The following is a 24,428-nucleotide window of genomic DNA, read 5'->3' as shown; positions in this document are numbered from 1 at the left end:
GTGTTCAGACTCCGCCTATTCCAATATACAACACTAGCTGTACTACCAAAGTAACATGTTTATATTTGGACCTGTCTTGTTTAACATATTTATCAGATAGGTGGAGGCAGCAGAGTACACTCTCATCAAGTTTCCAGATGACCCCAAACTGTGGGGGACCATCTGGTGTGCTCGAGTGCAGGGCTGCCATTCAGAGAGGCTGGAGGAATGGCGTGACAGGGACCTTACAAAATTCAACAAGGCCAACAGATACTGCCTGTAGGAAGGAATAGCCCCTTGCAACGATACAGGCCAGGGAGCAGCTCTGCTGAGAAGGACCTGGAAGTCTTGGCAGAGAGCAAGCTGAGCATGGGCCAGCAGTGCATCCTGGTAGTAAACAAGGCCAGCAGCATCCTGGGCTGCATTGACAGGAGCATGGCCAGCAGCTGGAGAGAAGTGATTATCCCCTTCTAGTCTGCAGAAGCTAGACTGTATTTAGACACTCTAGTCCAGTTCTGGGCTCCCCAATACCTGAAAGACATGGATAAACTGGAGAGTTCAGCAGAGGGCCACCAAGATGTCTAGGGGTTGAAGCGCTTGCTCTGTAAGGAGGGGCTGAGGAAATTGAGCTTGCTCAGCCGGGAGAAGAGAAGGCTTTGTGGGGACCTAAAAGGAGGCTTCCTGGTACCTACAGAGAGTTTATAAAGAAAATGGGGTCAGGCTCCTTGTAGCGGGGCATGGTGGGAGGATAAGAGATGCCAGGCAGAAACTGAAAGGAAAAAGGCTCAGAGTGAATCAAAAGGAAAAAGCTTCCTCTCTGCCTGTAGAGCAGGCTGCCTGGGGAGGTTGTCCAGTCTCCATCCTTGAAGGTCTTCAAGACTGAATAAAGACCTGAGCAACCTGGTCTGAGTTCATGGCTGAGCGTGCTTTGAGGAGGAGGTTGGACTACAGCTCCCTGAGGTCCCTTCCCATCCCACTTATTCTGTGGTTCTCTGTACCGATAATGCAATCTTACAGACGTAGTGCCTAGCCCTTTTTCAAATACCAATTACTCTATGGTCAGACAATGTAGCACATAAGCTTTATTAATTCCTCTTCAAGCAAGGCTATTAAGTTTCTGCTATAAGGCTGAAATGCACTTTCCATGGTTATGTATTGACTGACCATGCACCAGGAAAGCAAGACTCAATTCAGTGGCTCTGGTTTTCACTGCAGCTCTCTCACGGAGACTCTACTTGCTGACATTTTCTATCCATTTGTTCTTATACAGTTGTGTCATTTAAGTAGTTCCTTTTGCATTGACTCCACTGATTTATTTATGAAGCCAAAAACCTAGAAGTTTCCTCTTCTAGTCTTTGTTCTGTTAGGTTAAACAAGCCATGCTCTTTCAAAGACTGCCCGTTTGGTCTCTAGACTAAGCGCTATTCACACAGCTTCAACCGCTGGTGACTAGAATGAGCCCAAGTATCCAAATTACTTTGGATATCCAGACGTCTTTTGCAGCGTTGTTGGTATTTCTCTACTTGCACTAGAAACGTTTAGCCGGATACAACCGTGTAAAGGCGGGAGGGAGAGCTGAGGGGAGCCTGACGGGCTGCGGCTGCCGCCCGCCCTCCTCCCTCAGCGGCTCGTTTCCCGCTTCCCTCCTCCCCCTCGCCGCGGAGGCGGGTCCGGACCGGCTCCTCCTCTGGCAGCTGCGGGCGTTGGCAGCAGCACAGGCGGTGCCTCCCGTCCGCGCCCAGCCCGCAGGAGCCGAGGGGCGAGCGTCCCGCTGCCCGTACCGCACGGCCCCGCCATGTTTCAGCTCCTGCGAGGCTTCGCGTTGCCGGCGGCCGCCTGCGACGGGAGCAGGGATGGCGACTCCCGGTACGCCAACCTCTTCAGGAAGCTGGACCTCAACGAAGATGGGAGGGTGGATATCGCCGAGCTCCAGACGGGCCTCCGGGCCATGGGCATCCCCCTGGGGAAAGAGGCGGAGGAGGTAAGAGCGGGCCGGGGGCGCGGCGGCGGCCCTTCCTCGGTCTTCAGCCGCTTCAGCCCGGCGCTGCCTCCCGGAGGAGCAGCCGCTGGCGACCGGCCTCTCTCCGCACCCCGCGGCCGTGGGGAGGGCGAGGCGCGGCCTGGCCGCCCCACCCCGCCGCCCGCCCCGTGAGGGATGGGGCGCTGCCCGGCTGGGGCTCGCCGGGATGGCCCCGGAGCCGAGCCGAGGCGGGGCGCCGGGGGCTGCTCCAGACCGACGAAGTCGGCCTCGGGCCTGCCTTTTTCCTAACCGGGTGCGCCGTGCCCGCTGCAGGGGCTGTATTGCACAGGCACGTCTCAGGGTCGTGAGTGAAGGATCCCGAGAGCAAGCGCTGTTCACAGTACGGCTGTTGGCGGTTCTATTGCCATGTGGGCACGGCCAGGTTTATTCATCATGTGTCGACTTTTGACTTCCTTTGACTCATTGTTGTGTGATATTTGATAGCATATTCCTCCTCCAGCATGATAAAGGATGGTGACTTCCAGCTTTTGTCTGCCACTACGTGTTGCATGATCTAGGTCAGAATAAGTTAAGGCTGACTTTGGGCAGCCAGGTAAGTAAATCTGTGTAAAAGTAGGTTGCAATATCAGATCTAGTTATTGAAGCTATGTCTTCATGAATACATGGACATGGAAACGATTCTTCTTGGCATGGGCTGTGTCTGATACCAAGGCCCTTCTATTTAAAAATGCACACTTGAAACAGCAGCCATCAAACCATGAAACAGACAGCACGCTCTCTTTGGGCTGTGGATTCTGCAGTGACTGGGTTGGGCTATTAAATTCCTTTGTCCCCTGTTGTCAATGTTGTGACCTCACGAGTCAGTAAAACTTGAATCATCAAGTGTTCCAGTGCAATGTGGAGTTAGGCTAGCAAATCTGACCTGGAAGAGAAACTTCTCTTTCCTAGTTGTTTTCAGTAATTCCTATGGGTCAGAATATAAAATCATTAATACGTAATTCTGTGGGTGTAAGTATTTGTGTGGTAAAGCAAGTTTGTGCTGAAAAGGCACAGATAGGTTCAGTTAGGGTAAACAGGTACAGCTGATATCTGTGCTGGAGCTATTACCATAACAGTCCTGTTCTTTGTTTCAGTATAAAGAATGGTTAGGTGGCATTCCACTGCCGAGCCTGTACGCCGTTGCATACTTTCTGAAAGAGGTTCAGGAAAGTGAACTTATCTTTTAACACTGCAGTCAAAATTTATGTTGGGTCAATAATTCAATTTCAGTGACCTTATACTAATTGTGGGATACTCTGCCAATTCTTTCCCATGGTCTCATTATTTTGTCTCTATTTTACCTCTTTGGTATATTTAATTCTCTGTTTCATATACTTAAGGGAGAAGTATCCAGCAGGCCTCTTGAGTTGAATGATGCTTATGTGAGAGTATAAATGAAAGCACGCTTTCACTTCAATATTGCTTCTGGTCAAAATCATCTTTACAATAAGTACATTTTGCGTTCTCAGTTTTTGGTATATAAAGGAGGGACAGTTTGGCCTGTTTGCTTATCCATGAGAGTTGTCAGTGTTAAGAGCATGCTAGTTGTGAACTTCAGTCACACATTATATACACATTGTTAAAAACCTGTTGTACCAGTTTGACTGTAACAATTTGGGGTTTTTACTTACATTGAACAACAGAGGAACAGGTGACCAGTTAATTTTGGGGCATTTAATGAGGGTGGTCTTCCCACATAATTCACTGAAAGCCCTGGGACACAAGTGGTGTGTTTCTTCAGTTTCGAGCAACTTAGAATTGAAGTTCCGAGTTCTTTCTCGAGATCGAGTTCTTTCTCGAGATCGGTGTGATGCCTTTCATTAATAGTGTGCATCTAAGTATCTGTCAAATTCTTCTCAGTTGCTACAGGATAAACCGGAAGTGAAATCCATTAAATCAATAGAGATAAGCTAGACTTACCTGGGTGTAATGGAGAGCAGGAACTGGCTGCCTTAGTTGCTTAAGAAACACAGAGTAAACAAAATAAGCTGTGAGTCATGTTGCACCTTTGAAAGGGGCGGAAGAATTGTTGGAGTGCACTGAAACATCTATATGCCCACTATTTTAAACTTAATGGTAGGCACATTTGAACTAGAAACTAGACTGTTACAATAAGACTGTTAATAATTATAATAAGAGAGCCTCAGTAAGACTTGCTCCAGTTTCTTTCCTGTCTTTACGTAGCTAAACTGCTTCCCGTACTTTCTTGCAGCTTGAAGCTGCCTTCTCCCACTTACTTCACTTCAAGCTCTAAAGTGACATTGAATTTACTACTTGGTAAAAAGGTATTTTATTAATGAAGTCAGATATTGAATCATCATATTTATGTTTGGAGAGGCAGAAGTAGTCTTATAATTAGTAATAACTAATGAGTAAGGAAATGAGACACGGAAATATTACACAATGTGGCGGAGTGTTCGCTACTGAACTGCTCAGCCCTGCCAACGTACTGGCACAACGGGGTGGGCAGACCTTGGGATATCCTAAAGCAGAGTAGGCTTCGGTGCCTCGTGGCTGGGTCAGGGTCGCAGGCCTTGCAGTGTTGTTATGTTCTAGATGCAGGTCTGGGTTAGGTTTTCAAAAACACTCTTGCAGGGCTGGCTTCTGTTGCACGGAATGCAATCCACGTACATGGGAGTGTTGGTCACCGTACTTCTGGGGGGTAGAGCTGCTTCCTGGTTAACTCCTGGTAAGGGACCATGTGAGTGTTACTGTGTTTCATTGCAAAGTCAGTTGGTTCATCCTAAGTTGTCCTCTTCACGGTATAAATTAGTGTTTGTGCTGCTAGTATAACTTTCCTCTTCTGAAATGTAATTCCTCTCTAGAAGGAATATGCATGTCTTTAAAAGATACAAAGTTGCTATCCATTTGAGTAATAGACTACTGGTATGCTCTTTTTATTTCACCTTTCATCAGTTGTCTTGGCAGTTTTAATGATGTTTAATATATGATAAGACCCTCTTTTAGGTGAACTAACATTGTAGATATGAGAATTGATGTGAAACCATGTGTAAGCTTTGGAGGTAGGTTGCATGCCCCTCTAAGGAAGAATCGTTTGTTCCCCGTAGCAAGACATTGTAGCACCACGTGACAGAAGCTCCTGACTTTGTGTTCTACTTGACCTGCCTCCTGTCAGTATCTGACAGACAAAAGTAAACCCCTGGAAAATCCGAAATGTGTGCTGCCTAGAGGCTGCCAGGATGATTCCTGTTTTATATTGTAGTATATTACATGGAGGAACGGGTAACTTTGCAAAGCTTTACAAAAGATTCCTGACATAACACATCAACACCTACAAAGAAGGAATTCAGTGTGGTGGCAGTATCAAATGGCGCTATACAAGCAATATTAACAGCTAGTGTACGGTCAATTTGATTAGCGGAGTTGTCCAGTAGAGGCACAAAATAGATGTTGGGATCAGATCTCAAATAATCTCATTCTGTGTCTTCAGAATGCCGTGAGTCTCTTAGGCGGGAGGACTATAAATGGTGCGGGTGGTTATATGAAGTACTATTTTTGTTCACCCTTTCCTTCTGTTGCAGTCAATCCTTACAGTAAACCTGTAGGAGGTGAACCCCATATTTCAAGCTTCAGTTTGGGGTAGGAACAGCCAAGCATTCAAATTCAGGTATTATTTATACATCAAGTCCTGGAGCTAGGAGTAGAAAGATATTATTGAAATGAATAACTACGTTCTGGAAACAGTATAATGATCTTATTTGGACTGACTGTCTGTCAGGTTTTGACATAAGTCTTTGGCTACGTTAAGGCTCCTTTAGATGAAGAAACAGTGTGATGAGAAACCTCTGTGTGGTGGAAACAGGGCCCAATGAGACTAAATTCTCAGCAATCAGAATATGGTCTGTTTAATCAACTGTATTTATGAAAATTTTAGTCCAACGAAGTCTAAAAGTACTCAGAACACTTGAAGTGTGTTGCTGCATTTAAACCAAAGAAAATTCAGAATTCCGTCAAGTGAGGCAGGCCCTTCTGCTGTGTTACAGTGCTGCATCGCAGTGGGAGAGGATGGGTGAGAACAGGGCCAGGTGTGTATTGCTTCCTTCTGCGCTTTTCTCGGGCCTCTAAAAACTACAGCTAGATAGTGCTTCAGAGCTTGAACTTATCATAGCTGTTCTTAGTCCAGAAAGCACATACTTGTTTAGTGACTGAGCTAAATATGTCCTTGAATATTTCTCCACTGTTTTATTAAGATTTTGCGTTTTTCTTAATTTTGGTAACTTCCCTTACGTGGCAAAATTAGAAGGCTAGTAGGCCAAGTTAACTGAAGCCTCTTCATTATGTCGTAGCTTGGCTAGAAGCACACAAAAAGCACTAGTTACTAGCAACTTCTTAGAAGAAACATGGGCATTTTCGATCACACGGTATCTACTCTTAGAAATTATTATCATACGTGATATGCAGATTCACAGTCTTATAAGCTTCAGCACCTTCATGTCTGTGTGTCATTCTTTATGTGAAATGAAGCTTTTGCTCACCTTAATCATATGCCAAAACTGGTACTATAGATTTGGAGTAGACAGGCCTCTTCAACTTTTTACCAAAACAGATGTCAAGTCATATGATTGTAGAAAACTGGAACCACTTAGTTGCTTTTCAGGTCATAATAGGTGTCAGGATTATGTCTGATTATGGGAACTTAATTGTGAAATACCACAAACATCTTCAGTAATATATTTGACTTCAGTTGTAAGCAAACATGTAAATCATTATTTCATTTCAATGTGTACAACTTCAGAAGCTTTTAACTGATAGGTGCTGTAGTCTCTAAGTCTCCATATGAAGGAGCAAGATGAATATAAGTTTGTTTCCATAACACTTTAAACATCCAAGGAGATAAAATGATTTTTTTTAATACTAACTTGATAGGTTTTTTTCCTGAACAGTGACAGAGTACATGAATGATTAATGCTTCCTCTTGTTGCTCTAAAGTGCAAGCATGCCAGGCACCAAATACGGGACCCCCCACCTCTGGAAGATATCTTAACCGCATGTTGAAATACTTTGCTAAATCCCTGTCTTGAGACAGCAGTGTGTCCCAGGTAAACAAACAAGGTAAACCAGTAAATCTTTTAAGATGACTGTGAGGTAGGGATGCCTCTGTAGCAGAGTAGTCTTATTTACTGGAAAAAGTCAGCCTACCAAGTATGTTCAAAGTCAAAAATACCAGTGTAACTTGCAAGGAATGATGAATGAAGGTACAAGGGATAGTTTGCATCTCCCATTTATGGTGTTTCAGATTCTTGGAATCTAATTCATAGCTATGAGTTGAGAGAGTTTATCCAGGTCCTGAGGGAGCAGCTTCTGCAAGGCACATTGGAGAGCATACTCACGACTTGCATCTCTTCCTTTTTAGGCTCATTTTATAGAGGTTCTGTTACCTGAAATGGACCAGTGAGAAGACTGCTGCTAGTGCTCTCCTATTGCAGGGCAGAGTGGTGCTCAGGACAAAGAACAGGAAGGGGAAGCTCTGCAGCTGATAGCAACATCTCTGCTACTGCCAAGGGTGCAAGTCTGCTGTACTGGAGTGGAGGATTCCGTTAATATCTGTCTGTGGCAGGTTTAAAGAGCCTGCTTGGGTACTGTTTACATGTTGTTAGTATCCTTTGGGAGGGAAGCGAATAAATATGAATGCAGCATTTGAACAAGTTGGGAGGTCTTTGGAGACAATGCAAGTTACTATTTTGCTCAAAATGCAGTGTTGTGTTGGTTTTCTGGAGGTTAAGTGGCAGTCTAGTTCGTTAGCGTGTTATGTGGACTCACTGGTTGGGGTATAATGCTGTGTGGACACATCCTCAGGCCCTTTCCCTTTGTGCTGGATTTGTCTCCCAACCAATGCAGTTTGACAAGACTGACTTTAATAATCTTTACTACTGATTTTTGGGTTATCATTTTGTGTCATAAATTTTTGTAGTCTTGGCAGATATAGATAGGAAAAGGACAAGATTCCTTTTCGGTATTGTAGGGTACGTATCCAGTAAAGAGAGAAGAGTTGCGTATACTGGAGCTGTGATTGAATTTGGCTTCCAATAAGATTACAGTCTAATAACTTAAAATTGTAGAATGCAGAGCTATGTGAGTGACTGGCACTAATTATTTTGGAGGTGAAGGGGGAAAGAACAGAAAAAGGGAAGAAAAGGAGAAGGGAATATCGTGATTGGTTTTATATATAGTACCTCTGATTTTAAAAGAAAACGTGAAATTTGTGAATGTCCAAAGACATGATGCTGTTCTTACTGTGGTGCTGGTGTTTTTTCTAGGCAGTATTTGTAACTGCCCTTTGGAACTCTAGTTATAGGTTGCAGAACAATGAATCGCTAATTGCACCAATTACATATCTTAAGTGTTGGTTTTTTACTTGTGTCTTGTAGATAGCATGATAGGAAGCCAGAAACACCTAGTGGTGATGATGGATCACTTCCTTTTAAATATTCTTTACATTATATCAATTAGCTGAAATAACAAGCTAATGAATAGATGATTAGTAATCATTTGTACTGAGCAGCCCCACCTTTCATGCACAATTCAGTTTTGTAACCAGAATGTGAAGGCTTACACACGATACACAAATAATGATACTAAGTAATATAAAAATTAAACTGTGAATTTAAAAGAAAGGTCTACATAAAAGCATTAAGATTTCTAGTGTCTTGCATTCTTTGTCTTTACATTGTAGCTATGAATGTGTTAAAGTTCATAACTTTGGCACGGAGTAATCTAATAATTCATCAGGCCACTTACAGAGCGTCAGGATTTTTAGGTGTATATAAAATCTGTCTGTAACTTTTCTGATTTTTTTTCAACAGACCTGCTGGCTTATGTTTCCACACCAAATACAGAGGTCTTCTGGAGGAGTAGGAATTCAACACTGCAACATGCTTTATATAATTCAGAAATTTAAAAATAAAATTCTGCAGTGTTTTAGTCTACTTGTGGCTTTTCACAGTGGTGTTGCCTCGCTGTGCAGGACTTTGAAAGCAGCTGTATTAACAAAATATACAGCAGAAAAAGAACAAAAGTAGCAGAATTAAAAAAAAAAAAAAAAAAAAAAAAGAAAGGGTAAGGCAGCAGTGTCATGACCAAATAGGTCAGCACAGGAGCATTGTAGTCAGTACGTGTGAAGACCTGTAGCATTAAAAGGAAAGATCATGTAAACCGTCTTCCAGTATCTATCAGTAATTACCAATTCTTTACGTGGTTACCATTTCATTTTATCTAGTTAATTTATTAGGGTTTATTTCTTTAGGGTTTCTTTTATTTCTTTATTTCTTAGGGTTACAGTTTTTAGACAATGAGAAAAGAAATGGCACACCTTGAAAAATAAACATTTTCCTCTTGGGGCTGGGCTTACATGAAAGTGAGGTGATCCCACAGTAAGTCTGTAACAAGAAATGGCAGGTTTTATGTGGCAGGCACACTGAACATTGTTTCCCAGGACTTCCAAGTGAGGACTGGCATCTAGTTTGGTTCCTGCTCTATTGTTGTAAGCATGCCTGTTTTAAAATGCATCCAGTTCTCCTCCATCAGAGAAGTTGGTGAACCAGGAAGTGGCACAGTGACAAGTGGTTGCAACTGTGCAAAATCTGGTAGTATATTAAATGCAGAACAGCAGAGTTGGATTCCTTGTTGAACTGAAGTGAGGGTGATTGAATGTAGGAACAGGTTGCCTGGGGAGGCTGTGGAATCTCCATCCTGTAGATGTCCAAGACTTAATTGGATGTGGTCCTGCACAACCTGATCTAATTAGACGTGCTTTGAGCCGGGGTTGTTCTCGATGGCCTCCAGAGGTCCCTTTCAACATTAATTATTATTTGATGCCGTGAATGGGCAGTTTGTACCTGGGAGTTAGTGTGCCACAGAATCAAGTGTCTTCCTGCTGGCGATGCCCACGGCGTATATAACCCCCCATGAGGGAGTTTCTGCCCTCCAAGTGGAAGGCAAGCTCCTTTAAGCGTTCCTGTTTGTTCCACAAACTTGCAAATTACTGTTTTTAATCTGAAACTTCAATACCTACGTAATTAGTACATTTCGTAGACAGCAAGAGGCTTTTGTTTGTGTGAACTTTTAGGTTTGTAATGTGAGAAAAATGCATGTGCCTGCTGAGGAAAAGCATACGTTCTTGTTCCCTGTCGCTTCTGTTCTGCTGCACTGAGCATGGCTGAGACTGGCCTGAAGTCTGGAAAATAACTAAAAACAAAAGTAGGGAATGGAGAGTGTGTTTGTGCTTACCCTTTTCTAGTTGTTGCAATATAAAATCCGCTCATTTGGCAGATGAAATGGAAGGTGCCCCCTTTCACACACACTAATTGCCAGCTCTCTAAACCTCCTAGGAATTTCCGTTTTCTTTGGCTCACGTCATCCTCAGCATTGGAGGTTTTGTAATTGGAATTAGTTAAAGTTTTGTCATATCTGTGAGCCAGAACAACACTTTCCTTGTTCTACATTTTTGTTTATGTAGTTCAGATAGCAGTAGGGAATAATAACAATTTGCGTTGATTAGGATTCACTCAAAGTGTGTGTATAGCTGCCGCATATAGCTGCCACTCTTCTCAGTGGCTTGTGGGAGTCTAGCAGGGCACTGAGATCCTGCGGTATGAGGTGCTGTGCGTGGAGTACAATACAGGTTGAGATTGCAGTGTCTTTGAGGGTGGGACTCTTTTCTGGCTAGAGTAATTTTTAATGGTGGTTTTTTTTTTTTTTTTTTTTTTGAATGGTTAATCTATTAGCCTTTCTTAATTTCTTGTTAGAAGGTCATGGTCAAGAATGCATCCATAAACTTCAATAAACATAAACTATTTTTTAAGTAATCGGAAAATTCTGAACAGCCCTAACCAAATTGGCAAGGGCATGAAAATGAATTGATGAGTATATTTTTGTTGACAGGTTATTAATAGAAATGACCATCAAGCTGGACTTACGAGTATATACTAAGAACACCATTTTTCTAAGCTGATACCAAACACCTTTATCTGAGTATGTGGTAACTTCAGTTGATTTTATTGTGCATAACTTGCTGTATTATGGGAGGTAAATAATTTTGCTTCTTACCTCACTGTGAAGTACCACATCGTCTTCCTCCCTTCCGTTGAGAAATGTATGATAAACTTACGAATTTTGGTTTTTTTAAGATTAAACATTAAAGTACATTTCTTTTAGTAGAGGGATAGGAAAGATAAAGGAGGCAACATAAATGTATTCAGATGTCTTCAATTTTTTTCAGACACCTGCAACAAATACATCAGAGTTTTCAACTTCATTTATGTTTAGTTTCTGTAGGCTAGAACTTGCTGGACTTTGGTCTTTTGAGGACTTCTGCTAATTATAGTGGAGTAAAAAAAATTATTAAAACCAGATTTTGCAGATTAGAACAGCTGTGCAAATCTTGTTGAGAGTTACTTTATCCAGAATTGCGCAAGGCAGTCTGCAAAATAGAAGATATTTGGAAGAATTTTTGGCATATGCTTTACGTGTACCCTGAAGTGCTCTGAAACTTACGGCAAATTAATGAAGAGATTGTGTTGTCGGGTTGGTCTCCTGTCCGTCTTGTACGGAGTGCTGCCCCTGTAGGATTTCACACGTTGAGGGAAACCACAGGGACTGATGCCCAAACGAAGATATGAGGCATAATTTCCCCTTAAATCTTGTGTTCTAGAGCAGGGTTTTGGGGTGGATTTCCCTGCCCGCTTCCTGCGCATCCTGCCAGAGGAGACGGCAGCAGTGTGGAAGTGGGGGCTGCTGTAATTTCCCTTTTTAAAAATGTATGTTTTCACACACAAAGATGGTAAAGTATTCTGGCCCTTTGTTGATGGAGAAGTGTATGCCTAGGCTGTATTTCAGACTTGTTTCCTGCAGTGCTGGCAATTGCATACCATGCATTCAACTCGTAGATAATTTTACATGAAGATGTTTCTTACCTGCACGACAGTGACTAGGAAACATGCAAAAATGGAAGATAGTTGTGCTTTTATTTGTTACAAGTCTGTGGTTGGTTGTTTGCTTTCAATTTTTTCAGGGCTTCAGTGTGAAGCAGAAAGGCCTGCCTTCTCAAACCCTGGGAGGTGGAAGTGCTGGTCAGGCGAGACCTTTGTATTTTTTTTTTTCCCCCCCAGCAGTTAAACAATTAATTGCTATTTGTATTTTTATCTTTATCATTCATAATTAATAAACTGGGTTAAAGAGGATAGTTAAGACTGTATGTGTTTAATTTTACTGACATATTCACAAATTTCATGTATAAACCAGGAAAGTCACAGGCTTAAAGTTGTTCTCTTTCATGATTTTGTCCGGTCCCCCACCTCCTCCTCCACAAATTATTTGATACCTGTAGGTGTAACTTGCCAGTGCTGGTAAGAAATCTTAAAATTTTTGAATAGTAACGTTATGTAAGGAATAATTAATGCTTTCTTAAATCTATCTTTGCTACTGAGTGTTTTTTCTCTTTATGAAAATACTGAGTATGTGTTAAATTCTGAAAACAAAATATAGCTCTGAAGTGTATGCTTAGGTGTTTCTGATCTGACTCCCAAAGTGACCAATATGATGCTTTTCTTAAAGCCAGGGCTGCCATGCTGGTGTTGCTTTGTGATCTGCTGTAATTTGGAAAAGTCAAATGTTGAATTTTCTCTCAACAGAAAATTTTTAAAGCTGGAGATACTAACCAGGATGGACAGCTGGATTTTGAAGAATTTATGCGGTATCTTAAAGATCATGAGAAAAAGATGAAACTGGCATTTAAGAGCCTGGACAAAAACAATGATGGTATGCCTTGATTTATTTTACTTGTTCAAACATTGTTTGATGAAATTCTGCATTAAAAGTTATTTTCAATTATATTATTTGTCTAAACTGAGCCAAAAATTTGTGAATATGGAACTCCTACTTCTTTTCCTTAATAGGATCATAACTATAGTTTACTATGGATTGAAAAAATGAATTATTATAGTCTTTTTTCTTTTTATTATATTCCAGGTCCGTTGATCTGGGGCTCTTTGTTCCCCAGGTGGATAAACTATAAGGAAGTTTCTAAGTATCTATTAAAGATAAAATAGTTTTTAACTCACTGAATGTTTCCATCTCATTTGGTTGCATGATTTTAATGTACTTACCTTCACTCAGTCCTTGTAGTAAAATACATCATCTGTGTTTTAATTGATTTAAAATTATCTTTGCTATTCTCTACAATGGAATTTAGGTGCTCCAAGGTGCTAAGTGTATTAAGTTCCATGTTTTAAATATGTATCATCTTTCTTTTAATGTTTCAAGGAAAAATTGAAGCATCAGAAGTTGTCCAGTCCCTCAAGATATTGGGTATAAGCATTTCGGAAAAACAGGCAGAAAAGATCCTGCAAAGGTTAGGAATTGCTATTTCTTCAAGTACATTAAGCTGCTTTGTATTGTTAATTATTATATTTTTGTAATTCAGAGAACAGGATAAATGGGATTATAACTTTGGAAGGTGTTGGTACCTTCAGTGGTGCCTTTATAGGAATTCTCACATATTCCATCTGTTCTTTGGTGATAGTAAGTCTAGTCACTATTTGAACATCTGGTTCTGGGAGGAGAATGTTATCTCATTTCCCTGTAAGTCCTGTTGATAGAATGAAGCATTATATTATGTTTTCAAATGGAATATGCCAGATGCACTTGGATAAGAAAACCATAGTATTGAAAGACCATGGCAGATTCAGCCTTGAAGTCTCCATATGGAATTTACAGTCAGCTGTCACTGATGTGATAGCCAATATTAAAAAAAAAAAAAGGGGGGGGGGGGGGGCGCGACAAAACAGAACAAAAAAACATCCCCGCTACTATTTCCTTATCTAGTTTTGTTCAATTTCTTTTCAGTATTGATGCTGATGGGACAATGACAGTAGACTGGAATGAGTGGAGAGATCACTTTATGTTTAACCCAGCTACAGACATTGAGGAAATAATTCGATATTGGAAACATTCCACTGTAAGTTCAACTTGTCTTTTAACTTAGTCCAGCTTTTAAGTTCACCTGTACTGGGTTAATTTGCAATATTGAGTATAACAGCTTCACAGTTGTTATATTTCAAGCATAACTGTATTTAAAATTGTTTGGTTTTCCTTTTCACTTTGTGCTCTCCCATTTACAAGCAGCATAGTGTGATGTGAGTTTCTTCTGAACAAAGAACTTCATCTAAACTTTGCCAATAATTATCAGTAATTCTTAGGAAGGAATGCTTTTCTTCCTTTGGTGATATTCCACAGAAAGATAATAACCTCAATATTAAATCTTTTTCTTTTCACATTACAGTACATTTCTGCGTTCAGTGCTTTTGATGTGTTGAAACGAATTGTAGAAGTATTTTAATTGTTTCGTATGTTGAAATTAGTTCAGTATTTGTATTTATATAGTAATATTATCGTTATCATAAAATCACTGGTGTCATAAGTGATGATTTTCTGTGCACGTGTTCTCACACTCTTTTGTGATATAGAATTTCATTTAAGAATGGCAGAATATACAGCAATAGGCTATCCACTGTGCAGATAAATTTTTTTTAAATTACTATTGAATGGAGCTCTTGCCACCTCAGTGACTGACTTTTAAGAACAAATAATAAGGTAAGTAAACCAATAGTAATCCTGTTTGCTAAATATCCTTCCTGTAGATTATTGGAGTAATCCATAAAGTTAGGCAAAGACAGGTTTCTTTGAATATAGTGAGACCATTTATATCTTCAAGGATTAGTCAGCATTTCCATAATAAAAAACAGTTTATGAGATCTGAAAGCTTTGAGTGTTTCACACTGTACAACCTCAATTCAGAAATGCTTGCCAAAAGGGAGTTAGCTCCCTGCTTGCTGAAGAAAACACTTGAAGCTCTGCTATGAGATCAGATAATCGTGTTCCCAGCTTACTTTGTGGAAAAAAACAAAGCTTTAATAAAATGTGGAAAATACAAAGCTTTAATAAAATGCATTGTATTACTGTTCTTAAACCTAAGATCTATATTTTTTTTCATTATGGAATGTCATTAGTTACCCCCAAGAAGCAATTTTAGAAGTCTCTTGTGATCTTCCAGTGTTGCAGTCGGTTGATGACCCAGTTATCACAGCAAGCAAAATCCAGCTATACGGCAACACAGCTGGTCTTTGAGATAAGAGCAGATGTAAGACCTCACATGCCTGGCTGGCACTGACAGCTCTTCCAATACTGTTTTTATTGTAAAATTTTAATTGCTGTCAGACTCTTCCAAGCAGAGAGCTCCATTGACATAGAATTATTACGAGTTGGTAGCTGTGGCATTTCTGTTGTAAACCCCCTCAAATTTAGCTTTTCTTCTTAGTTGTGTTTAGGGCTAGGTAGACACAAGGTGTAAACCCTGGTAGACATGCATAATATCTCTAAGAACACTGAATTTATATTTTGAGAGGTCTGATTGATCTTTCGATGACTCCATGTAGTTGAGCAACTGATGACACCTTACTTGGAAACCACGAATGTCAGAAGGATGAAAGGATTTTTCAATTAATCTGTTCTATGTTCAGTATCCAGAATAGTTGGTGCTTATCCTGTTTGTCCAGTGGCTATATCTGTAATCTGCATCCCGCAATTCTTGTGTTCCAAATGACCAAAACAGTATTCTTTCTACTTAGCAGATAGGGAATGCAGCATAAATTAGGAACGTAGTGTCTACAATTAAAATCAACAGTAGCTAAAAAAAGAGTTTATCAGTTAACACACTTTCTGGTCAGTACTTATCAGTTATTAAAACATTCTTCCTTCTTTATAAGTTTAATTTATGCATAATATTGGCTTTGCATTATCTACAGTGTATTTTTTCTCATATATTTGGTTATAAATTACATGAAGACCAGAGACTATGTTTAAGTGATATGTGAGATTCCATAGTCTTATGTCTTGGACAGCTTTATCACTAAAGCCTATAGTCATGTTCTTCTTTGATCAAATTGAATAGTAATACAAACATGCACCTCTTAATGAAATTTCAAACTTTTAATAGCTGAAAAAAGTCATTAATATGTCTTTCAGTGTAACTGATGATAAGGAAATTTATAAAGCACTAGTCAAACTTGTCATTCATTTTGTAAGATAATACACAGCAGTTACCGGAAATAGAATATTCTGATATATCAGCTATAAAAAAGCTACTTTAAAATGTTGGGGGGGGGGGAAGGGGAAATCCCACATATGTGTGAATAGATTACCATGAGCGAGAAATCTCTTGTTAGCATCCTTAGGAGATTACCAAACTAATCCCAGAAGGCTGTCCAGCGAAAGGTTAGCCGCAACATATAAGCATTTGAGCTTTAGTGCTGGCTGTAAAGGTCTACTGATCATGACAGAATGTCTTTGTTTGGGCTATACTCAAGGCAGAAATTTGTCATAATTTTTAATGATGATGGTGCAATCTTTGAAATGGTGGGTCTGTGGTGTTATTACGCAATATCTATGTAGAAGTCATTAAAAGTTGATATTCATTGAAAAGCAATAGCAATCCATAGCAAGTTAATTATAGAATGTAAATTAGAGGTATTTTTTATTTTTAACTAGCATTTTATTTACATATTCTCAGGTGGTAGGTTAATTTGGAATTAGAACTGTTGATAAAATTGAGATGATGGAATGAGATAGGTATTTCCACATCTTTGCTTTGGATTCTAATAGGTGTTGGATATAGGAGATAGTTTGACTGTTCCAGATGAGTTCACGGAGGAAGAGAAAAAGACTGGACAGTGGTGGAAACAGCTGTTGGCAGGAGGAGTGGCTGGTGCTGTCTCTCGAACAGGTACAGCACCGTTAGATCGCCTTAAAGTGATGATGCAGGTAGGTGCAATGTTCAAGAACTTTTTAGTTTCCAGTATATCACTTCAGTTTTTAGAGAAAACTGTTATGGAAAACTGATGGCCAAATATAATATCTAAATTCTGGAGGTCTACTTATGTTTTGACAATTTCTGTATTTTGTGTTCATAAAAATTGTCCTTTCCATAGTCATATTGGCAAAAATGTAAACAAAATATTATAGTACTTGTGCCACTAAAATAAGATTTTTTTCAATAGTGGATGTGTTTTTACTAGTTGATATATTTAAGCAATTTAATTCTTTACTGTGTTCTTTACTGTGACTTTGGTTTTTTTAGGTTCATGGTTCAAAATCAAACAAAATGAATATAGCCAGTGGTTTTAAGCAAATGTTGAAAGAAGGTGGTGTCCGATCCCTCTGGAGGGGAAATGGTGTAAATGTTATGAAAATAGCTCCTGAAACAGCTATTAAGTTCTGGGCTTATGAACAGGTAGGATGATAAATCAGGAATTAAAATAATGGTAAATAAAATACTTTATCACTCTCACTGTTCGTTATTTGCACTATTGTATTATATAGAAGTTTTTATCATGGTTGGGGATTTTGTCACAGTAAGTTAGAGTGACTTTCAGATGTAAAATAGTCTGTTTATTCTGTTAATACAATACCTGGTATTAGGCAGATTTTGCTATTGTATTATAAGCAGTGTAAATAAACTAAATCTGTCATACATCTTTAAACTGTCCTCCAGTCTGCATAGCTTTATATGGAGTACTGCATAATACCTAGTTTGTTGCTTCGAAGTGACAACAACTGAAAACTTAGCACTTTATGCTAGCTGAACTTACACAGGATTCTTTTTAAGTCAAGTATCATGGTGCTATGTAAGATGCCCTCAGCCTGGATTTCAGAGTTATATTTATCTCCGAATCAGCTTTAAGCATCATGTTAAGGCCTAATCCTCCTTTGGAAAATGAGCTCCAGTTCTGATGTAGTTAAACGGTCTTTATTTTTCCTCTGTGGGGCTTGCTAGTGCCTCAAGTAAGAATAAATGAACATATTGCACATCTCTGTACAACTATGAAATAAAAGTGACAAAGAGTCAAGTAAACTTTGGGATATCGCAAGACTGAACGGCAGATTTTGATGCCATAGAGTTACTTTGAGCACACTATTCCTTGCTCTTGTGCTGCCTTTCGGAAGCTGATGGCGCATTCTTGCGTGATGGGTCTCTGTCTTGAATGAAACAGTATGTACAGCTCTCTAAGTGTCTCTGTGAACGTGCTAGCTGATCTTTCATTCTTTGATTGGAGAACTGGATCTGCAAGGGAGTCGGGTTCCTCTTTGTTACCTGGGGGCCATAGTGTGCGTACCCTTGTGTTGGCTGTTTGTAGAATACCTGACAGTACTGTGGGTGGCTGAGGTGTTTAATGTAAAGGATTCTTGCAGCCTGGAATATTTATTATATTCTTGAGAATCTTTGTCCACAGAGTTGCAGTGAGTATAGTGCTAAATTTGTTGGGTTAGTAAATGTAACTGTAAATACATGAAAAAGTAGGTCCAGCTTGAAAAGACATTTTGTACTGTACTCCTGCCTCTCATAGTAAATCTTGCCGTTCCTAAGAAGCATGGAATGTTTATTTTATGTGTTTTAACTATACAGTATAAGAAGATACTCACTAAGGATGATGGAAAATTAGGCACCGTGGAAAGATTTGTATCTGGTTCTTTGGCTGGAGCAACAGCACAAACTTCTATTTATCCCATGGAGGTAAGTAACAGAGAATCTGCTTCCATTGGAGACTCTGCCAAATGTCTGGTTCATTTCCAAAGCAAGACCCATTTTGCTCTTGAAAGTATTGTAGGATTTCCTCTATATTCCTATATCCTAATTTATTTTTACTTTGGACTTCCTTTCAGAATTTCAGTACTGGCATTTTAGAATATACTATGTTCTAATTGATACGTATCATTTTTCTATATATTTGGCTGTATAATATTGTCTAAAGCAATGTTTAAATAAAACCTAGTTCAGGAAAAAAAAATCCAAGAACGCATTTAAAATTAAGTACATATTCAAGCTATTTTCTAAATTGAGCATAAATCTTTTTCCTGCTGTATGTAAGCAAGGAATGGTCTTGTCTGTAGCAGAACTAATGAAGTTCTATTACATTATGATTGGGAGCTGGGTCTGATTAGGAGATCAGTGTGGAGGGAGAATATAACAGCTACAGTTGAGGCTGGGTGGATTAACTGCTCTTTCCTCTGTAGGACACACTTGTATGTGGTACTACATATGTTGCAATTTAACTAGTGTTAATATATTAACTGTTCTGGGGTAGCATTTCACATTCTGTTTTTTTTTTTAAATAGAAGTGGGATGTACTTCCTTTACTGCTGTTTCCCCAGAAAGTTTATCTTGTTGTGCAAATAACTGGAATATATGTTGGATCTGGGATTAAACCAATACCAACATCAAGATTTGGAAGTAATGGAAAATGTAACCTAAATACCTTTTTCATAGGGAGGGGTGTCAGTAGGAATAGAACTCAGCTGTTTTCATTGCTGACAGTGATAATGATCTCTTTTTAAATAGCATCCTTGTTGTTAGAGCTGCTGAATCACAGCTAGCCCAAGTACAGAGATGGGTTAAGTTATAGAATAACTGAAATGTTATGTAGATCATCTGGATTATACTGATCAATGGAGACAGGCAAACTATTCTAAAATGCTCTGATCTTCCTAACAAAGATATAATACTGTCCTATAAGTGTCTTTTAGGGTGTTTCTAAGTAAAAGAGGAAAGCAAAGTGTCAGGAAACTCCTGAGGAAGCTGCAGTCTTATGAGGCTTTAAAGCAGGCCAAATTCTTGCTCAGGAAATTCCCTCTGTGATTTCTTTTGGATACTGTTATTAATTTCTTTGTCCTAAGATGCTGTATAGACTTATTTGCATTATTAATCAGATGCTGGGTTTCAGAAGTGAGATGCAATCTTTATATCCCTTAACTACCTCTCAAAGGCTTGTGCTTTTTGAAAGATTATTTTCTTAATATGCTTTGCTGTTCCCAGATCAGAAGTGTGATCTGCTAGTATGTTAATGCTCTCACTTGTCCTTTAGCTAATGCTGCTATTAAATATTGCCCACACCGTTGCCTTCAAGTTGATAAAAAAATCTGCCTGTTCTAATCCAGAAAAGAAAGCTAAAATGCAATTTAAAAAGGGTAATAATTTGTAAGCCGGTGTATGGTAGTATGCATGCTACTCCGCACTAATGATAAAACCTGGAGAAGCCTACTGCTAACAAAGCCTTAACGATAGTCATCACAAAGGAGATTTGAAGTACCAAAATGCAAAGCAGTTCCAGACAATTGAATAAGCAGAGAGATACTGTGTTTTCCTGTGTTTATAGAATACATTAATAAATAGGTATGTAATCAAGGCTACTATTTTTTCCACTTTAGGTTTTAAAGACCAGGTTGGCTGTCGGTAAAACAGGGCAATATTCTGGGATGTTTGACTGTGCTAAGAAGATCTTAAAAAGAGAAGGTGTAAAGGCCTTCTACAAAGGCTATATTCCTAATATTCTTGGTATCATTCCTTATGCTGGCATTGACCTTGCTGTTTATGAGGTGAGTTTAGATCACTGAATGCGTGTAGCTTTCATTAGTTAATTTACAAAAAGGGGTAAATATTCTTTCAAATACCTGTATCATTAGTTAGATCTGTAATATGCTTGTAGTATTACAATTGTCTTCAATTTAAAATAGATAAATGCGAATTTCTACTAATCTTACTAGACTTTAACATTTTTCTTTGTTCGCTTCTCCTGAAGGAGTGCCTGTGCCGATGGGCCCTTCCATGCAACAGTACCAAACAAGGAATCTACTCATAAGGCAGGATTATATAGACCTTGGCAATACAACATGCTTGCATACTTAAATAACCCTGTTGGACTGGAACATACCTATTCTATAGCAAATATGGGCCTTAAAAACCTGATATGATATCCATATTATGTTACCTATCCTGCATTTATGATACTTAATACATATTTTTGCCATTTTCTCTGATTTATAATTGGATTATAGTAACCTGAATTCCTTGTGTACCTGTGCATGTCACCAGAATTCTTTGTGGCTGACATATAGCTGTTGTGAGGAGTTTGAAACACCACTGTCTTTCCTTTCAGGAGGAACTGGCACCTCTTACACCCATCAGCAACAATTAAAATGTTTTATCTACCTTAGATGCTAGGTGTTGCTTCAAAGTCCGTAACTTAGATGTAGAGACTAGTTTTTTTTCCCTAGTCTAGACAAATCTTTTTGTGACACTGCAGTAGTAATCAGCAGAATTGCTTGAGCAAACGTTTTCAAAGCAGTATGGAAGTTCTTTTCTACAGTTTGCATCCTTGCTTCTGTATGGGGTGACGTGCACAGCTTTTGTTTGCACCCTGTGGGGTGCTGAGTTGTGTTCCCCTCCTCCTCCCCCCAAAGTATTAACAGGTCTAGAACGCAGGCACTGTTGCTGCTGCTGGATCTTTTAAGGGTTTCTCTTCTAGGCACTAACTACTGTAGTCTGGTTAAAGTCCTTACCTGTGTGCTAAGGTGTTTACCTGTGCACTTCAAAAATAAACATGTAGGACTGGTGTAGCGAGGTTGGTGCTTTCCAAGATTGAGCCCATAAGATTTCCTTGGAATAAAGATGTATTTGTTTACTTTCTTGAATGCGGATCTCTTGTCTTATTATTTAATTTTGTATCTTGGCAGCTCTTAAAGAGTACATGGCTAGAACACTATGCATCAAGCTCCGCTAACCCAGGTGTCTTTGTATTGTTGGGTTGTGGTACTGTTTCCAGCACATGTGGGCAGTTAGCCAGTTACCCTCTTGCTCTTATCAGAACACGCATGCAGGCTCAAGGTGAGTCTTATTGTACTGAAAATGTTTCTGTGTGGTCATAACAAAATCGTATTGTTTGGGATAGCTGTAGCAGAGATGTGGGAATAAAAAAAACCCAACTTGGAAAACCAAGGACTTATCTGGAACATTCTTCTTAACATGGGTCCTTTCTCCCTGTTGCCCCCAACATTGTTCTTCATCATACTTAATTCAAGTGTAACATTTCAGACAGTAGTGCTCTGAGAGCCACGTTCCATGCAAGGCTACCAGACACAGAGCTCCTGTCATAGTCTGGGAGCCCTTTTTTAAAAGTTAGAATGTTTCCTAAATTTTAGAAGTAAAATGAAAAGGACTTGCATCATCCTGTGGAGGTAGACAGCAATGTTTGGTCTGGAGGACATTTCATAAAGACAGTTTCATAGCTGAGATTTTTGCTTGATAGGTTTGTGCACAGACTAAGGATAGGAGCCTAGATTTCCAAAGGAATGTAGGTGGATAATGCTTTTCAGTGGGATTTAGATGCATGGATCTCTCTCCAATGTCTGGGATTAGAGAGATCTCCTCTTTGTGAGGACTCAAGTTTTAATCAATGGCCCTAGAGGTGATAGTAGGCTCATCACCCAGGTGTTTAATACTTGCTTAAGAATTTTAATATTACTAGAACTGTTGTATAACCCATTATCTCTTTGTTCTAGCCTCAGTGGAAGGAGCTCCACAGCTAAACATGGTTGGTCTCTTTCAAAGAATTATTGCTGTAGAGGGAATCCAAGGACTTTATAGGGGCATAGCTCCTAATTTTATGAAAGTGCTTCCAGCTGTCAGTATCAGCTATGTTGTATATGAAAAAATGAAGCAGAATTTGGGAATAGCATGAAATGAAGGAAAAAGCTGAGACGCTTCTAATGTTGTTGGAAACACCAGAACAAAAATGATTTCTCAAGTAATCTGCTCTCACAATTAGAGACAGACCTTTGTGGAGAGTTGCTGCAACTTCTACTTTTGCCCTGAAGTGGGAAGAACCTTTCTTAAATTCAAGTTCACTGTTTGTAAACACATACCTATATTGCACTTTAAAATGTCACTGAGTTTAAAAAAAAAAATCAAGAAACTACCTTTAAATCAACAATATGTTTGTATTTTCAGAAAATCATGCATATTTTACTCATGGCTTTTTTTTTGTATTTGTCTTCTCTAAATGTGTATTTGGCTTGGATCAAACCACAGGTAGAAGTTTATACTGCCTTAATACTGAATATATGACAGTGACTTTTTGTTTTGTCACGCTGCCTGTACTCAAGCAATTCACAGGCAACATTTTGCATGCTTAGAAGTAAGCACTTCTAACTACTGTTATTTTTGAAGACTTAATGTTAAGTTCATAAAAAAAAAATAGGATCTTAGATACAGACAAGGATGAAGTAACACATCAAAATGCAGCCCATCACCTTTATCTTCAGGCTAACCTTTTTTTTTTGTTGTTTTAATTTAAAGAATAAGAGCCTGAGAAACTGCTGTTCCATGGTATCAGAATACCTCAAATGGATTTACACGGTATTTTTGTAATACAATCAGTGATTTTCATAACTTGCTTCACTGGACCTGCTTTTCATTGCACTTGTAAATGCTAGCACCATGAACCATGACAAGCTTTGGGTTACAGCTGCACGTTTTATAGGGTCATAATATATATGAACAGAAAAAGCTTGGTTACTAGATCCATTCCATACAAGTGCAAGTTACTGTTTAAAAATGGACTGGAGGATCCAGTATTAAGCTGATAGCGATTGTAATACAGCCAATAGCGGGGCTCATCATAGCTGCCTTGGGGAGAGAAATGCCACTCATTTTGGACTCCATTCTTTCCCTTGCTCAGAGGGCTACAGTCCACTATGTGCTTTTAGCCAATAGAGGATTGCATTATTATATAGTTTTACAGGTTTGTCACGCGAGATAAATCCTCTTTCCCTCACGGTCTTCTGTGCATGCTGGCTGTGTGTGTGAGATTCAGATAGTAAAATACTGAAGCATTTTGTCCAAGTGACCAAACGGGACTGCTGATCTCTGGTGCCCATCAGATTGATGTTAATGAAGCAAGCAAAGCATGCACACAGGACTTGTTAGTGCTTGAGAAGCAGCTCCTTCTCAACAAACAAAGCAGCACTTCCTCACTGTAGAAAGTAGGTATTTCCATGTACAAGTACTTCCAAAGTGACTTCCTTTTTTGGGGGTGGGGGTGGTGCCGCATTTCAGTTGCCTTCAGGCGCGAACGCTGAAATAGAGTAACAATTATTGCCGAACTCATTTGTTACTCTTTTTCTGCTTTCTGCAATGTGTGGTGTCTTAATCTTTGTAAATTTGGGATTATCTTTATACTTAACTTGACCTTGTAAAAGCAACTGCTCTTAGACCACTTCCTGAAATTGGATTACTGAAGGAAGAACTTTGTTCCTGTAAGGTCATTAAGGGTCTCCTTTTTTTTTTTTTTTTCCAAAAAAAAAAAAAAAAACCAACAACCCAAACAAATAAGCAAGCAAACATGAATAACTGCCTGAACCTCCCTTGTTCCACATACAGAAGACTATTTGGGCCATATTTTTCAAACAGCAGTCAGATGTAAATCTGTGTTCAGTGCTTCCATGGCTGATGTTTATTCTCCATAAACTGATATATAACAACTCCATAAAATTTGTACTATAAAATGTTATTTTATCAGATTTC

At 39.4% G+C, this 24,428-nt stretch overlaps 1 protein-coding gene and 1 long non-coding RNA gene across 5 annotated transcripts; both read left to right on the top strand.

The window, feature by feature from the left end:
- The first annotated feature begins 1,668 nt into the window (after positions 1-1,668).
- On the top strand, positions 1,669-24,190 carry SLC25A24 (solute carrier family 25 member 24). Of its 3 annotated transcripts, none has more exons than XM_075156469.1 (10): positions 1,669-1,960; positions 12,649-12,775; positions 13,280-13,367; positions 13,862-13,973; positions 16,676-16,834; positions 17,151-17,303; positions 18,477-18,584; positions 20,276-20,443; positions 20,647-20,707; positions 21,581-21,663. In XM_075156469.1, exons 1-9 carry the CDS (start codon positions 1,775-1,777, stop codon positions 20,704-20,706), a joined length of 1,161 nt encoding a protein of 386 aa, XP_075012570.1. In that variant the 5' UTR covers positions 1,669-1,774; the 3' UTR covers position 20,707; positions 21,581-21,663. The 3 variants fall into 3 exon arrangements, with proteins under 3 accessions (XP_075012570.1, XP_075012568.1, XP_075012569.1); XM_075156467.1 differs by lacking the exon at positions 20,647-20,707 and adding an exon at positions 22,406-24,190 and having other exon boundaries at positions 1,670-1,960; positions 21,581-21,731; XM_075156468.1 differs by lacking the exons at positions 1,669-1,960; positions 20,647-20,707 and adding exons at positions 2,531-2,552; positions 22,406-24,190 and having other exon boundaries at positions 21,581-21,731.
- On the top strand, positions 2,559-9,074 carry LOC142085015 (uncharacterized). Of its 2 annotated transcripts, none has more exons than XR_012674522.1 (2): positions 2,559-7,059; positions 8,824-9,074. It is a non-coding gene; the product is annotated as an uncharacterized LOC142085015 (long non-coding RNA). The 2 variants fall into 2 exon arrangements; XR_012674523.1 differs by having other exon boundaries at positions 2,559-7,072.
- Positions 24,191-24,428: the final 238 nt, after the last annotated feature.

The sequence above is a fragment of the Calonectris borealis genome, chromosome 8 (genome assembly GCF_964195595.1).
Source record: "Calonectris borealis chromosome 8, bCalBor7.hap1.2, whole genome shotgun sequence".
Classification (NCBI taxonomy): domain Eukaryota; kingdom Metazoa; phylum Chordata; class Aves; order Procellariiformes; family Procellariidae; genus Calonectris; species Calonectris borealis.
The sequence above is the reverse complement of the archived record's forward strand: the minus strand, read 5'-3'. Positions and strand labels throughout refer to the sequence as shown.

Coding starts and splice junctions, on each gene's coding strand:
- SLC25A24 (XM_075156467.1), top strand. CDS start 1,775: ATGTTTCAGCTCCTGCGAGGCTTCGCGTTGCCGGCGGCCGCCTGCGAC. Junction 13,974..16,675: donor GATATTGGAAACATTCCACT/GTAAGTTCAACT, acceptor GGATTCTAATAG/GTGTTGGATATAGGAGATAG. Junction 20,444..21,580: donor TTGACCTTGCTGTTTATGAG/GTGAGTTTAGAT, acceptor GTATCTTGGCAG/CTCTTAAAGAGTACATGGCT.